The sequence below is a fragment of the Haliotis cracherodii genome, unplaced genomic scaffold, assembly GCF_022045235.1.
Source record: "Haliotis cracherodii isolate W230 unplaced genomic scaffold, xgHalCrac1.p SCAF_42, whole genome shotgun sequence".
Classification (NCBI taxonomy): Eukaryota; Metazoa; Mollusca; class Gastropoda; order Lepetellida; family Haliotidae; genus Haliotis; species Haliotis cracherodii.
The window spans coordinates 807,826-833,127 of NW_027266300.1; the positions used below are offsets into that span (position 1 = coordinate 807,826).

The 25,302-nt window shown below is 40.8% G+C and overlaps 1 protein-coding gene across 1 annotated transcript in view; it reads right to left on the reverse strand.

Annotated features, from left to right (window-relative positions):
- The window catches only part of LOC139441617 (uncharacterized), a 55,860-nt gene extending 34,782 nt beyond the window's left edge, over positions 1 to 21,078 (reverse strand). The window contains exons 1-2 of the mRNA XM_071222430.1: positions 20,613 to 21,078; positions 6,924 to 7,030 (exon numbers count right to left, since the gene is read on the reverse strand). Coding sequence (XP_071078531.1) covers positions 6,924 to 7,030; positions 20,613 to 20,916 — 411 coding nt within the window. The 5' untranslated portion in view covers positions 20,917 to 21,078. The remainder of the gene's footprint in view (positions 1 to 6,923; positions 7,031 to 20,612) is intronic.
- Between the last annotated feature and the right edge of the window lie 4,224 nt (positions 21,079 to 25,302).

Genomic DNA, 25,302 nt, shown 5'->3' on the forward strand with positions numbered 1-25,302 from the left:
AGCTTCAAGAAGTCAAGCTATTATATTGTAGGTAACCAAAAACATTTGTAACTATCTTTTAAAAGTATTTAAATCAAATTTCTATTACCCGTATAGCATGTACCAGGCATAATAAGCATTAGTCTTGGAATCACCACCCATACTCCATTAGCTATTCTTGGTAAATTCACGGCAACCAATTTTGATTTCATTTCTATTGTCACCAGCACTTCAGAATCGTGTCCACCATCACTATAATTAGCTCCACCGATACTGTCATCATCATGTTTACTCTTGGTATAGGATGTTTTTTTTCCGTGAGAAAATAATTAAACATACTTATTTTCACAAAAATATTAAAATGGACTGGTAAACAAGTGAATCCCTCATGTTAATACTGCTCCATTACACACAGTACATGATACAATCAATACATCAGTGAAGCTTGAATGTAACAAGGGACTTTATATAACATGCCGAACTAGATGAGAGTATCTAATAAATGTGTTTGCAGTTAATATCAATCAGTTCATTTACTTAACTGAAAATCTGCCAGTGTTTAATGTGAAGTTTTGAATAGAATCTAATATTTGGATTTGAACTTCCTCATACTCAAATACTAACTTCCGTATAGCACTGTAAAGCGTAGCAATATTGGAAAAGTTACATTTCATTTCGAAGAACACAGTAATTTGTACACACAAAAATGAAATGTAAAGCATCTTCACTGTGACATCTACAGGAACAAATTTTAGCATCCAAAATATGTCTGTCATACTGATCTGCGTTAAGATCAATGCAGCCAGGCCTGAGGCGACTGTGAATAGTTTAACATAACCTGTTTCCATAAATCGCAGTGTCTACCATTTATCTTCTCTACCATGTAGCAAGTGCTTAAATTGTGTAACAGTCTCTGTCCAAAATTCCAAAGTTGTGTTGTAGCTGGTGTAAATAAATCGGCCTAAACTTCACTTACACTTCACTGTTTGAAGATGAGCTTTTTCCCTAAAGTGTAATTTGTTCTTACCAAAACTTTATTAGGAATAAGCCTACAAATATATTTTAGAGATGATTATTCATTCCGTAAAACATTACCAGTTTTAAATTGTATCTTCTGTCTTTTAATGACTTACAATTAGTTTCATTGTAAATTCTCTGATGCCTCATACCCCGGACAGCGCCACATGGTTCTAAGAGCATCTAAGTGTAATTTTCCCAATAAATTAGCTTGTTCATCAGCACAGCTATTACAACTAGGACAACACAAATCAAAAATTGGTGACATGAATGAATTGTACATCATTTCTAAGTCAGTTCAGAATAGTCAAACTTCTTAAACAATTAACCAAAGGACAACATTTCCTTGCAATATCCTCAATGTGTAGGTTCCATGTACAGCTAGCTACTTTGTAATGTAATACCAAGGTGCTTATGACTTTGTACATCTTTGACTTCTGTACCATTCATATATAAGTTAGGTTTGCAACTCGAGGTTACTTTAGGGTAAATTGAATAGATTCATTTTAATCAGGACTAAATTTAATCTAGCAGTCCATTCTGAAATTCTGTCCCAGACATTATTGATATTACTAGCAGCCATATCTGAATGAGCACACACAAAAGCAGAAAGTCTTATCTTACTATCATTCCTTCAACAATGATATAAATAATAAATGATAATGGTCCCAGGACCAAGCTCTTTGGAACACCTGCCAAAACAGCTTTTAGATCTGAGCTATAGCCATTATATATAAAATATTAACCAAGTTTTTTAGTTACCATTTTAATAACTTTCCACAGATACCGTAATGTTGTAGTTTATAAATTATTCCTTTGAGCCAAAAACTTTACTTATGTCACAACAATTACAACTCTAACTTCGTTATCTTCAACTGAAGCCTTTGTGAATCCAGATTGTAGGTTAGTAGGCACATTATTATTACACATGTTTGAACATACATTTTTCAAATGTCTGTGGTAAACAACCTCTGAGGGTGACTGGTCGGTAATTTGTACTTTCATTCATGCTATTTTACTTATGAATAGGAATGATAAGAGCTTCTTTCCATAGTGATGGGAATATTGCTCTGTGAAGAGAGAAATTGAATGCGAAATAAAACAGAACGGTCTGCACATGGCCGGAAAGAATGACATACAGTATGTAACAAACCTAAGACGAAACAAGTAAATTTAACAGATGACTTATATTATAATTACAAGCAAATCACTTCTCACCTACTTAGTGACCATGTCCGGTACAGTAAAAGTAGTTGTGGGGAATACGTAACACTGCACAACTACGTAGTGACCATGTCAGGTACAGTAAAAGCAGTTGTGGGGAATACGTAACACTGCACAACTAGGTAGTGACCATGTCAGGTACAGTAAAAGCAGTTGTGGGGAATACGTAACACTGCACAACTAGGTAGTGACCATGTCCGGTACAGTAAAAGCAGTTGTGGGGAATACGTAACACTGCACAACTACGTAGTGACCATGTCTGGTACAGTAAAAGCAGTTGTGGGGAATACGTAACACTGCACAACTACGTAGTGACCATGTCAGGTACAGTAAAAGCAGTTGTGGGGAATACGTAACACTGCACAACTAGGTAGTGACCATGTCAGGTACAGTAAAAGCAGTTGTGGGGAATACGTAACACTGCACAACTACGTAGTGACCATGTCAGGTACAGTAAAAGCAGTTGTGGGGAATACGTAACACTGCACAACTACGTAGTGACCATGTCAGGTACAGTAAAAGCAGTTGTGGGGAATACGTAACACTGCTCACCTACGTAGTGACCATGTCAGGTACAGTAAAAGCAGTTGTGGGGAATACGTAACACTGCACAACTACGTAGTGACCATGTCAGGTACAGTAAAAGCAGTTGTGGGGAATACGTAACACTGCACAACTACGTAGTGACCATGTCAGGTACAGTAAAAGCAGTTGTGGGGAATACACACTCGTGTAACAACACTTGGAACCTGTACAATCTTCAACACTGACCCAACAAGTTTCATTTGAATATGTGGAATCTCCTGCTATTGATTTCATGTCAAGCAGTTGAAGGTAAATTTGTGAAGATCAACATTCAATCAAACTGCTATCACCCCATACTATATCATGGAATTCTAAGTCTGCAGTCTTGGTGTCAGTGTCTGCTGATTAGTTTTTGTAGTTCAAAGGCATGGCTACTCCCGAAAATATCATGACGCCCTTTAGGCCAGGGGTCGACACTCACATTAATTTGGTGACACATTAATCTCATGATTTACAGTATTTTGTAGAGGGTATAAAGTGCTGATTTAGTGTGTGATGGAGGCAGGGGATTTCTGGTGTAAGTTGATCAACACATTTGCTGTGTGTTGTGTAAGGCTCACAGATTGTCCAGGTAAGTGTTGTCCTCTTCTACCTTTTACCTATATCCCACATCGAGTGTTATCATTCTGCTGCAGATGTTGTCAGCTTCCGGTAGCTGGGGCATAATCAACACCACGCGACAGAAAATCTATTTGATTAAACAATCTGTCAAATGTAGTTGGATATACAGAGCTCAAGATAATAGATCTGAAGCTCTGGATGTGTGAATCGGGATCAAGGCTGGAGTTTGCTTGAGCAGCTGTCAATTGTTCCCAGCGGGACCCAGTCGTTGTAACCAGGCCCTCTACTGTCCAACTGGTGACAGATACCACAGCAGTCTAACACATGTACAAGTATACAAGTACAAGCTTTACGCATCCAGTACTCCCAAATGTTGCAATTGGACGTAGAAAATATATTCACTGCGTCCCAGGGACACACTATAATATTCATTGCAGCTATAGTGCATCAAGAGCAGTTACGGGCGTCTGTCAATTCATTCATCAATCATGCCTACTGTCCATATGATCACTGATTCATTGCAGGCTCTAAAGATATTATCAAAACTTACAGTACACTATACCATTTCATGACTTCCTCATATTGCCTGCAAGGACCCTTAAAATGAATTATTGTAAGTCAAGGTAAGACCCTGACCTGTCTCTGCAGTCCTACAGGGGACCATCTTCATGAGGCAAGGGAGTTAACTGACTAAGAAAGTCAAGTTACCACCTTTGCCGACCTGCGTTGGTATTTCTGGCTCAATCGTAGCGCCACCAGTGGCTATTACGAGTTATGTCACTTCTATGTCCCTCCTATTGACCAATCAGATTCTACCTCTTCTATCACTTCCAATTGCTTAAAAAGGAATGGCAGCGCCCAGTCAAAACCATCTGATTGATAGTCAGGATCTATATTGTAATAAAATGGGCCCTACCTTGCGTAGTGCATAGAATTACTTGAGCACTGATTAAAAACATGAAAAGATTTGCAAAATATGTCAACGCCCAGTTGGTGGTACATATGCTTTGCAAATCCTTCAGTTGACAGAAATCAGCATGTTGAAATCCATGTTGTTTAAGATCCAGATGCCTAGTTTGTTACGCAATTTTGATTGGACTATGCATAGACTCGTTAGTCCAGCCAAAATGTAATTCTTGAATTCCAGCAAGGAACTTTGGCAAGGGTTGAAACTGGACACTTATAGTAAGTTAACTCCCTAGCCTCAGGAAGATGACAGGTGACAGATACAACAGCATGTATCAGTCTACGGGCCTTCGTGAAATGTTTGTCACACCAAGAGTCCAACAATCCCTGTCCAGTTCGTGTCAGTAACACAAATCTGAAGTCAAGTAAATTTTCCTTGCGTTTGTAAACACTACAGGTGCCTGCCTGCCACTGGACATGTGATCCTGTATGTTTATTGTCATGGTAGAAACCTTGTTCACAACAGCCAGCCAAACAAAGGTGCATGGAAGCAAGAACACAGACTGAAGAAACATTATTGGGACCCTCCTTATGTGACCAGTATGGGTCACCATGTCCCACTGCTTCACACCTGGACGTCATGTTCCTCGTCACTTGGTCACGGAGCCCAGTATTTACATCCAGGGAGCTTGCACGGATCTTAAACTATGAGTCTGTGGCAGCAAATTGGGAAAATGTTTTTGGGGTCAACAATTGTTTTTACATTCAGGTCCTCTAACCTTGCCATCCCAGAGTTCCCACTAGCTTTTGAAACTGTAAAAATTACCAGTACACCCTAAATTTACCGGTAAACGGGAACAATGCATCCAATGCAATTATGTCCCACTCAGTCACTTAGAACAGAGTTAGTAGACCAGTGTAACCTGAACTGAATGTCTTTAATACCAATCTAAGAATTTGGAGGAACAATTGATGCAGACATTAGGCCAATAATGCTTAGATAAATTTCTAACTTCAATTTGAAGCTCTAGGAAAGATTTTACACTGTCTTAAAAGGGAAGGAAAAGATGATATTTAACAAATCAATAAACCTTGAATAATCCTGAAAATACTAATTCTTTAGGCTTAAAAAATAAAAAGATTCGTTCTCAGGCAATGGTTTTGAAAATATAGTGTGGGCAGGTGGTGTCTTTTTTTTTTTTTTTTGATTAATAGTTGTGTAATAAAATAAACAATTTTGTACAATTGACCTGGGAACAGGCCTCCCTAGATAAATGTATTCCTTGATGAGTAAAATATGTGAATACAGCATTTGATGACCGTTGGACCTCGAATATTTAAGGATTTAAAAAAATAAATTAAAAATGGAAATAAAAACAAAACGTGCGGCGAACTTTATGATGATGCGGGCGGTGCCTGAGAACCAAGACTATTATTTATTTTAGCCTTACTAAAACAAGAGTCATCAGAAGATGACAAATACCCCGGCCCCCACAATAGAAAAAGGCACAACTTCAGACCCTGGCAAACACATGTACCAAGTTTGAATGAAACATCGTTCATGGTTTTCGAATCAAGCTCTGGAACAAAATATGGATGAACAGGCGGTCGGATGGACAGACAGACCTGATGACAACCATATTCCCCCCTCCCACACATTATATGCCGGGGGTGGGGTGGGTTGATACTATCTACTATGATACATTTCAGTTGACATACTTTGCATCCAATCCATACATCATCAGCACTGATGAAGGGGGAATAATGAGCTATATATCCAACCTCTGATCCTGCAATATGACAGTTATTGCAGGTCATCACCCTTTGAGTGGAGCAACATAGACAAATGATTGATGGAAATCAACCAAACAGGAGTAAGTTTCCTCATTCACCCAGCTTGTATCTGATGGAATAACCTCAGAACAAAAGCACTGTGTGAACATCAGATCTGTTGGCCTGACACAAATGTCATCATACATAGCATAGAGAATCTGTCAAGCTAATTAGGGAAACAGAGAGTATTAATTATGCTTGTGGAGAGAGAGTAGGGGGGCTTGGAGACTCCGAGAGGGAGGACCTTTCCTCACCTCAATTGATGTTGCTGTTAAATCCGGAGTTACACCAACCAAACTTTTCAACTGTTTTACCAATGTGATGGGTTAAAAACTATAAAGTTGGTCAAGTGATCAGCTGAAAGTCAGATGAGTGTCTCCTTTGTATTCAACAACTGAGTCAAAGGTCATAAAGGTTAGTCATGGTCTCTGTTATAGAAATAATACATGGATATCTCAATGTGTGAATGTACAAGAGTTGATAAGTGAGTGAGTATCTGAAAGTGAATGTGTTTTTATCCTTAGTCTATCATGTCAACCTGCAATATGAAGGGTAAGCTCCCTCCCACATGTTGGGGTACACCCAGTACAGTGGCACACAATCAGACCTCCCATCCTGGCCACCGGATCCTCATTTTAGATGGCTTTTATGACAGGTTGTTGGATCCAGGTCAAGAATGTGGATACTGGAGACCTAATTTGCTCTACAATGTTGGAGGCAAGCACTGGGTACTGTGGATTCCCTAACATTCACACAAACACAGACACAATAACTGAGACACTGAGTTGATAGAACAGGAGGAATGGCTGCCTACTTACCATAACCAGCTGCTCCTCCACATTGCTGTCTCCCCCTCCCCCGGCCACGCCCTTGCCGCCGCTGTCTCCCCCAGACACATCCCTGCTGCTGCTGTCCATCCCACCACCTGAAAGGATAAGTACACATTGGCACATGTAATATACATGGTGTAGACCGGGTATTATATCTTGTAGGTATGAGATAACTGCAGTTATATCCCAGCTTGCTATGGGGACGTCGTAATGTTGTCAGAGCATGGATTAACCTCAGATTAAGCATTTATTAAAGATACAACCATGTGTGAGATAACACCCGGGCTGCAGTTATGAAATCCTGCTGTAGTGACACATCTAAACAGTGGAAGTCAAGGGGTCCTTGTACAACCTTACTTGAGAAATGAAGATTTAAGGCATCGCAAGATTCAATACTTCAACAGCAGACATCAAGGACCCAGGACTGACCCTTAGTTTTAAAGTACAGCATTAGTCAAACACTGCGTTAGAAATTGGCACTAGTCCTGTAGTCCTTGCCAAACTGACCAATAGTAAAGGTATCATAAGGACTAGCAGAAATTTGCCCTTTTTCAGGGTGTTGCTTTTCTGTTTTCATTATAAGGTCACTTAGTGGATTAAAAATGTTAGTTTCTACTGCTGAAACATTTCACCATCCATTAGCCATTGTTGCCTGGCACAAGCTATGTACTAAATTTAAATACCTCACAATCACCCCTCTCTTTCAATACACAGCGTACACAAGCACCTTTATAACACACTTCTACAACATTGCCTCCTATATGTTATTATCTGTCAACATGGTGAAAACCAAATGAGCAGGTAATTGTCAGTGTAAGGTTAAGCCACATACTGGAGTTGATTCCTTTGTGTGTGTGCCAGGCAGATGGGTGCGATGGCACTGGGTGGAATCCATAACCGCCACGGCTCACGTAGTTCCAGACTCAATTATCCGGTTCAGACAAAGGGAGGGGAGAGTCACACAATCAGTGACAAAACATGTCCGACTTGAGCAAATGAGTGAAATAGTTCACAGCCTGCTTGCCAAAATTTTCACAGGGCTGGAATTATTGACACGGGAATGGAAAGTTTGGTAGTGGCCAAACAACAAATTGAACAATGTCCGACCTCAAAACGTGTTCTTCACAAACACGTCTTTCATCTTAACAATGTGTGTGTCATTTCTGCACTGCTAACTATTTTCAGTAAGATTCTCTTTGCAGCATGTTTCAGTCCTAATAGCCGACTCACAATAAACGTTTATCAGACGAGGGTTACTTATCTATAAGGGTTACACTGTATCATGTCCATGATTAATACATCGTTAATTCACCAAATTACAAGTCATAACAAAGAACAGCACAATGAGCATGATTTTTCACATTTTTTAAACAGTCATTAAAATCATAGTGTAACTGATTTGTAGTTGAGCCTGACTAACCAACGAACCATGTCTTAATATTTTCAGACGTGTTTGAAGCCATGCACTAAATTCATCACTACCCTTTGACAACACAGAGTGCTGTCAGAACAAAGACCCATCCACAAAATATAATCAAGAGCATCCAGCAGACCACAGCATGTTGTGACAGAGAGAGATGTCCGCCAGCTTGACGATGAATCAATACATGCCAAGTCCCCCCACTCAGCCTCAACTCTACTAGACAACACAAATATTGACCCCCCTCCTCCTCTGCCAATATCTATAGCTAATATCAAATTAAATCTCATTACACTAAACCTATGTGTATGGAGACAAGTAAAGACAAGATCTTGTTTGGATCGGATGTCGTAGCTGATAAGGAAACACCTATTTAGCAGACACTACATCCATTATACAGACATTATCACTGACACAGCTGACTGACGGACAAGAGAAGCCACTAGCAAAGTTCAATTTCCTTCTCTACTGCCAGTTTACAGTTCAATGTACGTGATTCACACTGACAATTAGCATGTAGGTTACACCAACAAGTTGTGGCTGTCTTGTGACAGGCTGTGGTTGTCTTGTCACTGCTGGGATGTCCAGCATAGATGATGATAGATGCTTCCATGTACCCAAACTTACCTGCTGATAACTCATTACACAAAACAATATGGTCGAACTATGGTTACCTCTTGTGATGAGATGGTCAAACCTTTTCACAGTCTTTTGCACATATTCATTCTGGTACATCCCTGGCGTTTGAGGGGGAAAGAAGTAAGTTTTTTCACACTTGAACCTACGCGACTGTTCGGGTGTCGTGCTCATCTTTGTGTTCCGATCAATGTCTTCTATTGTCCTCAGAATCAATTGTCTCTCTACATGATAACATGCCGTGACTTGTCAGGGTAAACCGGGAAGAAGGGATTTAAATGAAAACAACTCAATGCCAGTTATAGGTACGAAGTTTTGAGCACATAAAACATGGCAAATTGCCACACATTGTTTGTTTGTCGTTTAACGCCGCAGTCAGCAATATTACACCTATATGAAGCGGTCTGTAAATAATTGAGTCTGGACTAGACAATCCAGTGATTGACATCATGAGCATCGATCCACGCAAATGGGATACAATGACATGCATCAAACAAGTCAGCGAGCCTGACCACCCGATCCTGTCAGTTGCCTCTTACGACAAGCATGGGTTGCTGAAGAGCTAATCTACCCCGGATCTTCACGGGTTGCCACACATTGCACACACCAGTCCTACCCGGTCTATTACTATCTGATTACAGCAAGGGTTACAGGAGCAGAGTCTGGGTATTTGGTTTATCAAGTTTAAGAATAAGAGCCAGCAAGTTAGACATTAATCCTCGAAGTTGTCTAGGATGTAATATGAAAAGCCCTTTCATTATTTGTTTGTTGTTTTACACCAACTCAGCAATATTCCAGCTATATGACTGCATATAATTAGATAATCAATTCTGAACCAGTCAAACCAGTGATTGACGTAATGAACAACATTGCCAGGGTATGATGAAACGTAATCACCCCGCGTCAGCAAGACTGACTGGGGACCAGTTCAACCCCGGAATCTCCACAGAGTCCTTATACGAAACACTCTCATATCTGCATTCTATTTGATAGGACACGACTTTTCATGTTTGACCATTTTGACTGAATAAAGGAAGTTGGACACGGACAGTCACATCAACATGCAAGCTTATAACGCGGCATTAAATGGGCTTTCAGGATCTTTTTCCTACTCACAGAGCAAATTCTTTATGTTCACTCTTGAATTTAATCCTTAAAACCATTAAATATATATAAATCGAGGCTCCCTGAGAATAAGAGCTATGGAGGCTGATCACGTCCTAAAGGCAGCCATTGTAGCAATTGCGTATTTATCATCTCAGAATGGATACATAAAATACACTGGACGATTGAGAATGCAGATACATCTATTGCGAAGAAAATCACACATACAAATAATTCACAGTTCTTGAAATCGTTTGTGACTTTAATACCATGGATCACTGCTCCTATTTCAGTTTGTTTCAACTGATCTATCATCGGTCGTAACTGGTTGTCCATCACTTCTACTGAAAGTGCATGGTAAAAGAATATTTGAAACTTAAAGAGTCTAACTTCTATGAATGAAATAATCAATGGCTTTGTATCGGTGATACATGTGTTAATGCTCCATAACTTAAAGATCAAATGAATGTCTTAATAACCATAGCTAAGTATATGGCTGAGATAATGCCGACGCGACGTTAAATTTTAACTCACTCACTCACTCTTAATAACCTATAACACATAAATCGATTATGGATTCTTGTAATAAAATTTTGCATCTATAACGGGTAAATCGATTTTGGACACTTAAAATAATAATGGTGAACGTTAGATTCTTATCATAATCATCACCATTGTCCCTTCTACTCTGTACTGTCATATGAAGAAAAGTAAGCAGGTTTAGGCCCCCTTGAACATGCTGAACAGTATGTACGTCATATTGTAGTCTGTCAGCTAGTCGGTCTGCATTGGATTTAAAAAGAAGTCCAACTCAAGTCGAGAATTATTTGGCAAGTCTAGGATTGTTCTATTCTCCATTTGGATTTTTATATTTTTCATTTTGTAGAGATATATATTTTCAAATAAAATAAATTTATTTCTGGGACTAAATATCAGTCTATATGTCAGTCTAAATATCAGTCTATATGTCAGTCTTTATGTCAGTCTTTATGTCAGTCTATATGTCAGTCTATATGTCAGTCTTTATGTCAGTCTATATGTCAGTCTATATGTCAGTCTTTATGTCAGTCTATCTCTCAGTCTATATGTCAGTCTATAATGTCAGTCTATAATGTCAGTCTATGTGTCAGTCTATGTGTCAGTCCATGTGTCAGTCTATATGTCAGTCTATAATGTCAGTCTATAATGTCAGTCTATAATGTCGGGGAAAAGTGATGCAGGATAATCAGCATGATGGAGAAACCAACAATTTTGGGTCTGGTGCCGACAAATCAAGAACATTAATCAGGTCTACTCTGGGAATTGAACCCCAATCATAGGATCCTGTCATGCCTAAGGGCTGCAACTCTGTACAGCTAATCTCAACACTTTGGAAGACTGTTCAGGGCATAAATCACTAGAGCCTCAGTGCACTTACAGCCTTGGGCAGAACACAAGCACCAATACACCCGATATTAACATGCTTTCCTCACACATGACACGCCTCATGCATCAACCGGAGGGCTTCCTTGGCTGATCTGGTGTATCTTCTCCCATTGCCTGCATTAACATTGTTTGTACCATGTCTTGTCTGTGTTTAAAACTTATTGTTTACACAATGAATACCTGCTATAAACAAGCACCTGCCCTCCCTGCCTGTGGTCCACCAGCCAGTCTGCTTATGTCAAGATACACATGCTGTATGGTCACCAACTAAATACATATATTTATGAATATACAAATGTCCCAGACAATATTATTGAAACATATTGGAGGACTTTTAGCATGGTGCTATTTTATGTCAGTGAATCTTTGAAATTCATACTGCATACCAGCAAACATACTGCATACCAGCAAGCACCTCTATTTTCACTATTCCACAAAGAGTCAAAATCCTTGAAAATAATTGAGCTCCTAAACATAATAAACATGCTAATCTCAAACCAAAATCTCCCCCACCCAGCTTGGGAAATCTCTAATCAATTTAATTCAGAAAATGCAAGATGGCTGTCTGGCAGACATGTATTTGAAGTGACTTTAAAGGGTCGGGAACACCTGAACTAAGCAGCATTAGAAATAGGCACTAGACCTATAGTCCTTGCCAAACTGCCCAATAGTTAAGGTATCATAAGGACTAGTATTTTTAAGGGTTTTGCTGTATGTTATCATTATAAGGACTAGTAGACTAAAAGTGTTAGTTTCTACCGCTGCTAAGCTTTAGCTCGGTTTGTGTAGCTCTGGAGTGATAACTGAAACCAGTTTCAGGGCTCTGCTGCCAGCAGTTTGAAAACAACATCCCATCCAGTCAAATACAAATATTCACCATTCACATTTACTACATAACAGAGATATGTAGAAAACAAATAGGCCTCCAAATCTTAGACAAATGGCTGTGACCAATCCTAAAATAGGTCAGAAGAATATTTTATCTGATGCCTATTACTGGTATTCCCCAAATTTAATAGCGTTTCCCAATCCTGGTTTCAGTGATCACTGTCTACATTCTGAAGTCACACAGATGACTGGCGATGACAGCCCACTTTGATGTATTAAGGAGGAGTAATTACAGGCCAAGTGTACCTGCCCACTCCCTCCTTTCACGTGAAGGCTTCGATTTCAGTATGGGAAGAGTTGTGTTCCCATCTGACGAGTCAAGCGGGTTAATACTTATACCTAGGAACAAAGCCATGGCTTATCACAATGTTCACTGGGCATGTACAAGTCCCAGGACAGTTGCCTGACTGTATACAGGGTATATCTCATGCGTCACCGTCATGCTATGTTTGCTCATTTGTTTGCTCATGCTGTCTCTGAGAATGGCCTGTTTCTGTGAGTGAGTGAGTGAGTGTGGCCTGTTTCTGTGAGTGAGTGAGTGAGTGTGGCCTGTTTCTGTGAGTGAGTGAGTGAGTGTGGCCTGTTTCTGTGAGTGAGTGAGTGAGTGTGGCCTGTTTCTGTGAGTGAGTGAGTGAGTGAGTGAGTGTGGCCTGTTTCTGTGAGTGAGTGAGTGAGTGAGTGAGTGTGGCCTGTTTCTGTGAGTGAGTGAGTGAGTGAGTGAGTGTGGCCTGTTTCTGTGAGTGAGTGAGTGAGTGAGTGAGTGTGGCCTGTTTCTGTGAGTGAGTGAGTGAGTGAGTGAGTGTGGCCTGTTTCTGTGAGTGAGTGAGTGAGTGAGTGAGTGTGGCCTGTTTCTGTGAGTGAGTGAGTGAGTGAGTGAGTGTGGCCTGTTTCTGTGAGTGAGTGAGTGAGTGAGTGAGTGTGGCCTGTTTCTGTGAGTGAGTGAGTGAGTGAGTGAGTGTGGCCTGTTTCTGCGAGTGAGTGAGTGAGTGTGGCCTGTTTCTGTGAGTGAGTGAGTGAGTGAGTGAGTGTGGCCTGTTTCTGCGAGTGAGTGAGTGAGTGAGTGAGTGAGTGTGGCCTGTTTCTGTGAGTGAGTGAGTGAGTGAGTGAGTGTGGCCTGTTTCTGTGAGTGAGTGAGTGAGTGAGTGAGTGAGTGTGGCCTGTTTCTGTGAGTGAGTGAGTGAGTGAGTGAGTGAGTGAGTGAGTGGTGTTTAATGTGTTTAATGCTGCTTTGAACAGTATTTCAGTCATATGGGCATGTCTGCTCAGTATGGCAGCGGAAAGCTCAAAGTGATGCAGATGCACGAGCACCAGTAGGGTACTGACAAACCTAGAAACATTATCAGTGTGAATTTGGGATTTGATCCCATGAATAGGTTCTAAGAAGCCTAAGGGACACAACTCTTAACAGCAAATTGTAGCTCCATAGACGACTGGGCCACCTCGGTAAAAATGAACAAGCAACAACTATGGTGGAATTCATTGTTTCTGAGAAACCAGTCAAGAAGGTGGTGCAGTCATACCACTGATAGGCACAAGCCAGCACGGCACATATCTAACATTACATGATTAGGTCCTTTCAGGCTGTCAATGTAACGTGGCAATAATGTTTGGGCAACATATACAGTTACGCTGGAACAACATGCCCCTTGTCATAATTCATTCTCATTCACACCATCAAGTAAATCGGAGCAAGAGTTGATCTGTTCACAACTTCATTCTAGTTAGTGTCAGTACTGGTGTCGATAGCCCTTTATTTCACCGCAAAAACACACGATCATTCTCCATTTGTCATTGTCCATCTGCTGTGACCTTTCCCTTATTAATTTGTTCCAGAAAACATGATGAAATTTGGTCCAGTCTGCACCGAACAGTTTCTAGTCTTCTAACACCAATATAATCAGGGAAATCATTTTGGTACACCGGTACATTGGTACATTGGAACATTGGGTACAGATGGGCTATTAATAGCAAACCTTACTGGAGCCAAACATATGTCACTAGACCAAAGCTTCAGATCAGTGGTTTCTGAATGTATGTTACGCCAAGTATCTCCTACAGATATAGCAAAGCTCATCACTTGTGACTCTAAGAGACAAATTAATGTTGATGAACTACAACTAGTACAAGTTTAACACTGTAATACACTGTGTGTTGTGGAGGGGGCAGACCTGGTGGTACTGAGCTGTCTGTACAGACACCAGAATAGTCTGTGTGAAGCTCCTGGTTCCCCTCCACTGGCCGGCTGCCAGTGACTTAACCTACTTACAGGCCTATAGTCTGTGGTAAACCTGGTGCAAGTAGTATGTATTTTTAATACCTTGTGTTTAAGGTCATATATTCTATGACAAGATTAGATTCAGTGACTCTCATGGTGGAGGGCAGATTGACAGTCACAGACTCAACATGACACTTTTCCCTCAACCGTTTTACCCTAAACCATGACATTGAGCCTGAGTCAAGCCTCACACACACAGTGGTGGGGAGTATCACATGGAAATCCTTTAAGCTCATAATTATTGCATTGACAGATCCTACCTGACTTAGCATGAGAGTCCTAATGCTGATCAACAACATGGGCTTCATATGATCTTGGACAAACAGGACACTGCGACCAATCATATTTACATCAACACGATAAGTGGTAAATGATATAGAGGTCCTCCCGTGGGAGGTGTACAGGCCGCTGACGAACAGCGCATGGAACTAGTGCCACAACCATGACTGACCATCATCACGAGACAAAAGACTTAAATGATTGATTTGTTATTAGTCTTATTGTTATTTCATCCCCTTGAAATGTATGAACCACTGTGTGTTGCTAAGTAACACAGTGGAGTGAGGTGAGTTTTATGCCACTGTCGACAGTTTTTCAGTTAATAGTGAGTGAGTGGGTTGGGTTTCACGCTGCTTTTAACAGTATTCCAGTTATATCGCGGCGTGTCAGCTTTATGCGGAGGAAAGCCCGAAATGATGCAAGTCTCAGACATTCAACACTTTGCAGCATACAATCGCGCTGATGTTGTGACATGCAAGTTTCACAGTCACGTTGTACCATTACAATCATTCTACAGCGTTAGAAACTAACAGTTTTTGTCCACTAGTTCTTATAATGATAACATATAGCAAAACCCTTAAAATGGGCCAATTTCTATTCATCCTTAGGATACCTTTACTAATGGGCAGTTTGGTAAGGACTACAGGACAAGTGCCAATTTCTAACGCTGATATTAATTTCTAGCAACAAACATTGACGCGCAGCTGGAGCAGATTACGTCTGGCCACCATGGGCGTCCTGGTAACCATGGGAGCCGTTCTCTGTCAGTGTCACTGCTGTGTCATCATACCCTCATACCCAACAAACAAACTTATACTACTTTGTTTCATTTCTACCTAAAAAAATTACAAACAAAAATTCCTTGTCAGTAACCCTAGACACAAACATTCAATTACAAGAAAACAAGTTGTTTGGTCGGCATTTAGAAGTTGGCTGGAGATTGGGGACAAACAAGCAGTGGATTACTGCTTCATATCATGGCGATTGTCTCGGTGTAGATTCTTACGTCAACACACTTCTTGCTGAATCCATACCGGAATGTTGAGCAATACAAATAAGAAGTTGCCATTCATGAAAGGTGTTTGAACACTGAGATACAGGCAGAAGATAATAGCTACAGTAAACTACGGTTATAACAAACTCAAGTGGACCACTAATTTTAATTCGTTATAACCGTAGTTTGTTGTAAGCAAATGGACAGGACCAAAAAACAGTTTGTTATATCCATCAGTTCATTATAAGCGTGTTTGTTATAAACATGTTCGTTAAAAATGTAGTATACTATATTTTTAACAAAATGCTCGACTTACCAAAACTCTACGAAATACATTTTTCTTTGTGTTTTTCTGATGCAGATTTCCTACAGCTAGCTACACTTGTCTGTTTGTATAGTGTAGATTGTTTTGATCAAAGGAAATGTAGATAGACCAGTGTAAGCAGTTCAGTATGCAGGTGTGTGGGCAGGTGGGCAGGTGGTCAGCTGATTATCCTGTCTCTCTACACTCAGCACACAGTCATTCGGAGCGGATGATGGACAGGCAAGACGAGGCTTCAGCGATCAAGGAAACTAGTTATTCGGAGCGGATGATGGACAGGCAAGACGAGGCTTCAGCGATCAAGGAAACTAGTTATTCAGAGCGGATGATGGACAGGCAAGACAAGGTTTCAGCGATCAAGGAAACTAGTTATTCGGAGCGGATGATGGACAGGCAAGACGAGGCTTCAGCGATCAAGGAAACTAGTTATTCAGAGCGGATGATGGATAGGCAAGATGAGGCTTCAGCGATCAAGGAAACTAGTTATTCAGAGCGGATGATGGATAGGCAAGATGAGGCTTCAGCGATCAAGGAAACTAGTTATTCAGAGCGGATGATGGATAGGCAAGATGAGGCTTCAGCGATCTAGGAAACTAGTCATTCAGAGCGGATGATGTACAGGCAAGACAAGGTTTCAGCGATCAAGGAAACTAGTTATTCGGAGCGGATGATGGACAGGCAAGACGAGGCTTCAGCGATCAAGGAAACTAGTTATTCGGAGCGGATGATGGACAGGCAAGACGAGGCTTCAGCGATCAAGGAAACTAGTTATTCAGAGCGGAAGATGAACAGGCAAGATGAGGCTTCTGCAATCAAGGAAACTATACCCTGGCAGGAAGTGAGAACAAATACATGGCTTGCATCCCTTAGGTTGCTGGACTGTGGTCTTCATGCTAATGACATGATGATGAAACGTTGCAACACTTACAATAAAGTGACCTCAAGTTCTTGCTCCCTGCTACATGTGGGAGGTTTATAGTCCATTCTTTTGGATTGTCAAGAAGAATAACTTATTGATGTTACCCTGAATACAAACACAAACTGCTCACAGGCTGTTATTGCACCATGTTTTACTTAGATCATCACAAACAGAACTATTAGAATTTCTACACAAACTTATATAACTGAATAGGCAATTTCATATTTTGATAAAATACCCATTAAGAGAATAGATTTGTTTGTTTCTCTTCATAGTCAAATCACAAGCACAAATCAGAAAACAATTCAACCTTTGTTCAGTTTTGCAAGGAAGATTGGATATTCTTGATAAAAGATTCATATCAAAGTTTCTACTCTAAGTCCACTCTAATGACAACTATCAGTGTTTACTACTTAAGTGTAATCTGTAAATGTAATCGAAACCAATGTCAAAACAAGATATAAACTAGAGGTGATATGTTATGGCTTAACTTTGGACATGAGCATGTTTAATATTTCACAACTTGATTCATAATTGATATCCATTTAACCATAATCAATCACATTTACCCCGAAGTAGCACTATGTCAACCTCCCTATCTTCCTGTCGTACTAGCCAAACTGTACTAGTGTACTGTTTCAAGGCAAGACTTTTTAAAATGGTTTACAGATTCAAAAATTCCTTGCTGAATTTTACTCAGACTTATATAAGGAGACATTTTGAACCCTGCAGAAATAAAATGATCTGGTCTAATAGTCACCGTCTCCATCACGCCACGCCACGCCACGCCATGCCACGCCATGTCACATCACGTCACATCACATTCGCATCACATCACATCAGGGTCGCATCAAATCGAATCACTGTTGCATCACATCACTTCTTGTCACGTCTCTTCGCATCATCACATGGTATCACACCACACCACACCACAGTCACATCACATCACATCATCACATCGCATCACACGTCACCACACCACCGTCACATCAGCTGAAACTGATATTACACAATGTACAGCTGACATCTTCCCATGTCAAGATGCCGGTCCCAGTATATCCCAGTGACTATCTACCTAACATCTGTGGGTCCTGGGATAGTTGAGATTTACTGCCATGGTATTTCAATCAATACACACCCTAAATCTGAAGCTTAATCGTAAAGGCAAAGACTTGAAAATCATTCTGTCGAACACTAAATATATTACTTTATTTTCTGGGGTAATTGATCGATGCAACGTTGCAACCCTACAACTGTGTTTTCAAGTACAACATCAGCTGTCTACGACCTTGTACCACATACTTGTCATAAGAGCTGACTAAAATAGGGATCATGCTTTCTGTCACTGGTTTGCCTGGTCCTGACTTTACTGGCCACCATGATGTAGCTAGTACAGTGTCGACTGTGACAGTAAACAACTTCCTCTCACTTACTGGCTAATCTACATTGAATTCGTAAAACTGAACATTCTTTAATCAACTTGAAGGCAACATTGTCAGCGTTTCAGATCAGTTCATTATCTAGGACACTGGCTGATTTTCATGCAAAATATTTTATCAAAAAATTAGCATTGACAGTTTGCGCCAAAAGGTTTTAATCTACTGGCCCAAAGCAAAATGTTCTGTAAATTTTGATGTTACTAGATTATTACTAGCTGAGCTTTAGTACCAGACTGAACAGAATTGTACTAGACTCGGGCCTTGAAGACTGGAGTGAGTGTGAGTGAGTTGGGTTTAACGCCGCTTTTAACAGTATTAGTTATATCACGGCGTGTCAGCTTAATGTGGGAGGAAAGCCCAAAGTAATGCAGGTCTCAGTTGTTTACCACTTCGGTGAAACCCACAAGCACGGGTATGGTGCTGACAAACCAAGAAATATAATCGGGGTTGAAGACTGGAGGCAAATAACGCAGACTGTAATGATACAGAAGAATGTGCTATCAAGATCATGAAAGTGTTCTGAACTTCTGATGTCATTTGTCTCCCACATAATCACCACAGGACAATACCGGTGACCCAAACTCTCCTGATCTGAAGTCTGAACCAAAACCTGACCCTGCACAGGAAGCAGCCAACCAAGGCAAAGTTCTGACACATGTAGGGAGATAAGATGGTCTGAGAAAACTTGGGTTCTGTCACTGTCGAGGTCAAAGATTAAACAATAATTAGGAGCAACTATGCAGGAAGTGACAGGGACATTGTGGGTGTCAGGGACAGAGTTTATTAGTGGAGTGAAACTGAAAGAGATTTTCCTGCTGCTGTGTTGTGTGTGACTCATCCCTTACACTCGTGTACAATTACCGCAATGACAACCAACATAATCAGGCCACTTGACGAATCATTTGTCAGAAACAGCACAACTGTTGGGCAAACGAGCGAAGGCTTCATTTCCCCCCCCTTAAGAAACTTAAGTAAATTGATCACCATGAAATAATTTCTCATTCAACAAATCAAATATATAAAAGCCTGTTTGTCTGGAGAGACCCTGTCCCCTGACCTCTGGACCAGCACGTAGGATGAGGCAGTTGATGTTTGCAGGTTTTACCGGGGTTTGTTCCGGCTTCGGTGACAACAACCCTGGCATTGACACAGATGCCATTCTCAGATTAACAGTTTCACAACTTGTTGTTTATCCTCACACATTTACAAACATGAACGGGCGCAGGACTCGCCTTACTGACGACTTAGATGAGAAGCTCTGGACCAGGCCTGAGGCTAGGCTGCAGTTTGGACTTAGGGGACATGGGAACCCAAATCATTTCCTTGCTTACAAAATGTGTTTACCCTGTCTGATCTAGGAAATGTGGTGATTACAGAGGAGGAATCAAAAGATAGCATCACTTAAGAATTTGCTAAGCCACATAATGTAAATAACAAAAAAGAAATTGTATTTTGAGAATTTCCCCCTATATTTGAACTTCTGTATTTTCAAACTGAATAGCAAGCATACAACACATCTTAACTGAATAAATACAATAAACGGGCTATTTTCTTTGATAATCTCGGTCAAAATGTAAAAGAAAAAGGTTGGTTCCAATAATTTGATTTAACCTTGTCAATTCTTAATTAACTCGTACATTGAAAACTAATTTTTAAAACTAACAAAACACTAAACTATGGTTATTAGAACCAGGTTTTCTAGGCCCCAAATCTTGTAGCCTGCTGGTTTGGGATAAGACATTGATTCTTATGAACATGCTGAGTAAGAAGTATCAACATTTGAAAATGGAATATATTTAAATCAAAATCAAAACAAACAGAAACATATTCAATCAGATAGATAGTCTCAGGAATAGAAATTGGCATCAGCTTGTTAGCCCAGGTCAATGCATTTATAAATGTAAAGGTAGCCGCCAGTCATTCAAGTTTAATTTCAAGTATTTTAGGGGTGTTATTAAGACATGGAGGTAACCTACCAAAGATGTCCTGCTCCGCATGTCCCTCAATATCCACGCTGACAGGAGTTGCTCTGTCGTCCTCGTGTTCCGAGAGCAGACTGATAGTATCCAGGCTGTGGTCCTCTCCCCCTCCGTCGTCCTCAACGTCGTCCTCTACGGTAGAAACGTGAGGATCCATCTCGCCATTAGATGAAGATGGACAATTTTCAGATGTCACTTTGGGTGGAGAAAACCTGCAAAAGTACCAAACTTCCATAGTTTTCTCCCCAGTTTCTGTCACCTTAGACACACCCATCCTGCTGACAACACACAGTCTGGTCATAAGAACACACACTGAAGGACAAGTTCTCTGTCTTAACAACGAACAAACAAAGGTTCAGTCTGACTCTTCCATAAGTAGCTGATACCTTCAAAAACATCAATAAGTTCCAGCACTATGATACATGTGAAAAACCTGGCAGTTCCTTCCAGGAACTCTGCATACAACAATAAACGTCTGTGGATGTGGAGACGTGTGCTCGTAGCGCCACACCTCAACATGGAGTGAATCACACATTATAGCAACACACTGCCAGGGATGCAAAAACTATACGCAGCCAATATCTTACCGATTCTTACCCATGATTCCTCGGTGTAGCCCTGCCTAAAAACAGAACGGTATCTAAGTGGCTCCCGTATCTGTGAAGGCATGTTTCTTCTCCATCACTCCAGTGGAAATACCACAAGCAATGTATTATACAGGGGTCAGGACTGTGGGTATACACAACCTCCTAGAGGGGAGGGGAGGGGGAGGGGAGGGGAGGGGGAGGGGAGGGGAGGGAGAGGGGGAGGTAGGGGGGTCAGGGGGTAGGGGCCATCTGAAAGCATTCATGTGGCGTGTATATATCAGATAAGTAGTGCATTGTGAGATTCAATGGGAGTTTATGCATGTAGATGTGCAAACCAAACATATTCCTTGACATTTTCCAAGACGTCTGGACAAGGATAAGATATATGGCACAGCAAAGCTGAGTATGCAGTGTATCCTGACTGCTGCTATATCGTGCTGGAAATCATTAGGGACAATAGTCAAGAATTCTTTCATCATCTTGATTTCAAATGAAAGATTTTGATTACAATACACAAGTCAAAAACAATGCTGAACTACGAAGAACAACTTAACTTCTGAGATTGTGTACAGGAGGATGTCATTTCTTCAAATGCCACACGGTACAAAAGCTGGTGTGAGCCAAAACGGTGTATTTCACTAAACCTGCTAAACCACCTGGTTGGTCAGAGTACATAACTCATTAGTCCACACTAGACTCTTGGATTATTAATGTTGTCCTTCCAATAACAATATTTGTTGGTCGACAGACAGTTCAGTGTCTCGCCATGTATTTGGATTAAGACGTCCGTATGAATACCATGAGAAGCCTGTGCCCCAGACATTCTATTGTTCTATTGAACCAGAACCTGTCACTTTCCAAAAGATTATAATGTTATATGAACTCTATCAGCTAAGCACACCAGACAAAATACATTTGACAACACCCAGGCTAGACGTGTGGCCGAAGTGGAAGCCTGCATGGTGGAAGTCCATTCTTCCTGTAATTGAAGGGAATCCATTGTTACTGATTAATTAGATGAGCCAGACCACCAGGTCATGATGTTGTCATCTCCACAGACCTGTCACCAGATCTAGGCCTCTGGGTCAGTCGTGCAGGCCATGTATACAACTGCTGTTACAAATTAATATTTCAACAAAGGGAAAGTAATGAAAATCATCAATTACAAAATATGAATCAGACCAATATTTGTTCCCCCAGAATACAACCTACTCAATGTGAAGCAGCACCAAGTCATGTATATGAAAACATTTCATCAATTTGTGTGATGAATATTTCAAGAAGTATTTCATAACTTACAAGGATTGACATTTTACTGGCAACAGTATCCTACAGGCCGAAGCCTTAAAACATGATCAATTATGTTAGGTTGAGAACATAACCGTGTCACGAGTCAGCTAATGGTTACAGAGCCCGACACACAGTCGTGTTGTGATATTGGATTAACTACTGAACCACGTCAAGTTGAGTTCGGCAATACTCCAAGGCACGCGTGAGCACAAAGGAGACCCGGAGAGAACACCCATTGACTATTGGAGAGTAGCAGAAGGGAGACACGATCACTTGTTCAGATTATTACTGAGATTCAATACACTGCCATGGAGAGATGTGTAATCAAACCCCAATATTTACTTTTGTATGGAATGTCAACATGAACGAAACAGAGTGTAGGTAAAAGCACTTGACATGACCTGGCCTACACATTATCATCATTGATAAGGGATTCAAGCACCGGACCAGAGTTACTGGTACACTGTAACTTGTAATGTTGAGTTGGCAGTTTAGTCAGTTTTATGCTCTGATAAAGTTCCAGCTGTGTTTAACATTACCCTACAGATATGACTTGCCCGAGGTTGTCTGGTATACTCTGCAGATGTGGCTTAACGCTTTGAGTGATCACTTCAAAACGTAATTGTGACATACGCTGTTTGTTGTGTAACGCCGCATTCAGCAATATTCCAGCTCAATGACAGCAGTCTGTACAAATAACAGAGCCTGGACCAGACAATCCAGTGATACAGCAGCTGGGATAAGATGACATGCATAAACCAAGTCAGTGAGTCTGACCACCTGATCCTGTTAGTCCCATATAGAGACATTAAGTAGTAAGTGAGTGAGGATGGTTTTACGCCGCTTTTAGCAATATTCCAGCAATATCACGGCGGGGGACACCAGAAATGGGCTTCACACATTGTACCCGGGTCTTCGGCGTGACGAGTGAACGCATTAACCACTAGGCTACCCGACCGCCCCTTGGCACATAACTGGTGAAAGTGACGAGTGAACTGTGAAGACTCGTGAGAATAAGTAATATTTCAGGAAAGGAAACAAATTATCAGTTCCGTAATCTATGTAATATTTGTATAATAACATATATAACATTTTTAGTCCACTTGTCCTTATAATGATAACAAATAGCAAAACCCTTAAAAAAGGCAAGTTTCTACTAGTCCTTATGATACCTAAACTATTGGTCAGTTTGGCAAGGACTACAGGCCAAGTGCCAATTCCTAACGCTGATAATTGAAAGTGCATCAAACTTCCAGTAAGGGCTTATAAAAGGCTAAAAAGTATCGGGGATGACGGTGCAACTGAGGGCTTTTGACTCTGGTAACTTTACACCCATGCGATATACCTCCACTGGTTTCATCGTTAAACTACCAACACTGCATAATGTAACATTAACTCAATCTGTGCCAAAAACATTTGATTCTACTTGCCTGAACCTGGCTCTCGACATTATTTTCTGTTGGCTACAGTGCTATCATATGGACTAGTATTAGTTCAAGTTTATAGGCCAAAACATGTTTTAATAGTGGGTGAGTGAGTGAGTTGGTTTTAACGCCGGTTTGAACAGTATTCCAGTTATATCGTGGCGTGTCAGCTTAATGTGGGAGGAAAGCCCGAAGTGATGCAGGTCCCAGACGTTTACCACTTCGGTGAAACCCACGAGCACGGGTATGATGCTGACAAACCTAGAAACATTATCTGTGCAAACCGGGATTCGAACCTACAATCGTAGGTTTCTGGCGTGCAAATCGCGGTGCCTTAGACGACTGGGCCACCCGTGCTCCCCAAAGTTTAGTAGACATGGGCTTCAGACCAGTGACTAAAGTCACTCAGTTGCTTGCCGTAAAAGGTGACTATGCTTGTCGTAAAAGGCGACTAACGGGATCGGGTGGTCAGGCTCGCTGACTTGGTTGATGCATGTCATCAATCCCAATTGCGTGGATTGATGCTCATGATATCAATCACTGGATTGTCTGGTCCAGACTCGATTATTTACAGACCGCTGTCATATAGCTGGAATATTGCTGAGTGCGGTGTTAAACAACAAACCAACCAACCAACTGTTACTTGGTCTGTCATACAGGCCTAGAAACAAATATTTCCACTACAGCCCATGCAAGTCTAGAATATTTGGCATAAGTCTAGATTACTGCAGTATCAAGAGAGTCTCTGGGCTCCTTTTTATTGTAATTCATAACAATAATTTAACAACTGTTTTTATCTGTAAAATATGTTCATTTCAGAGACTAAATGTAAGTCTAACTGTTACACACCTACACTACTTAAAATAGATTGGGTTTAATGCTGCTTGCACAGTATTCCAGTTGTATCATGGCATGTCAGCTTAATGTGGGAGGAAAGCCCCAATTTTACCACTTTGACAAAACCCATGAGCACGGCTATGGTGCTGACAAACCTAGAAACATAATCCGGAGAACCGTGATATGAACCCAGGATCATGGGATTCTGGCGTGCCCAAGGGGCGCAACTCTGACAGATGGCTGGGCCAATGCGCCCCTCTAAAAAACTGAATGTAATTGGAATCACAACAGTAACTCACAGTTACACTCGTAAGTTGGTCATAATTGTGTCCATTAGACGATTATAGTAATGATTACCCTGACCCTATTCTATCCATGCATAAACCTTACATCATACACATACTCATTATACTACGATTCTTACAAATATCACAAAGTTTTAAAGATCACACAGCATCACAACAAGGAATTAATCACACCTCACCCTCATGTTAATAATCTTTTGTGATCGACTCAGTCACAACTTGTTAGCATGGCTTCACAAACAGA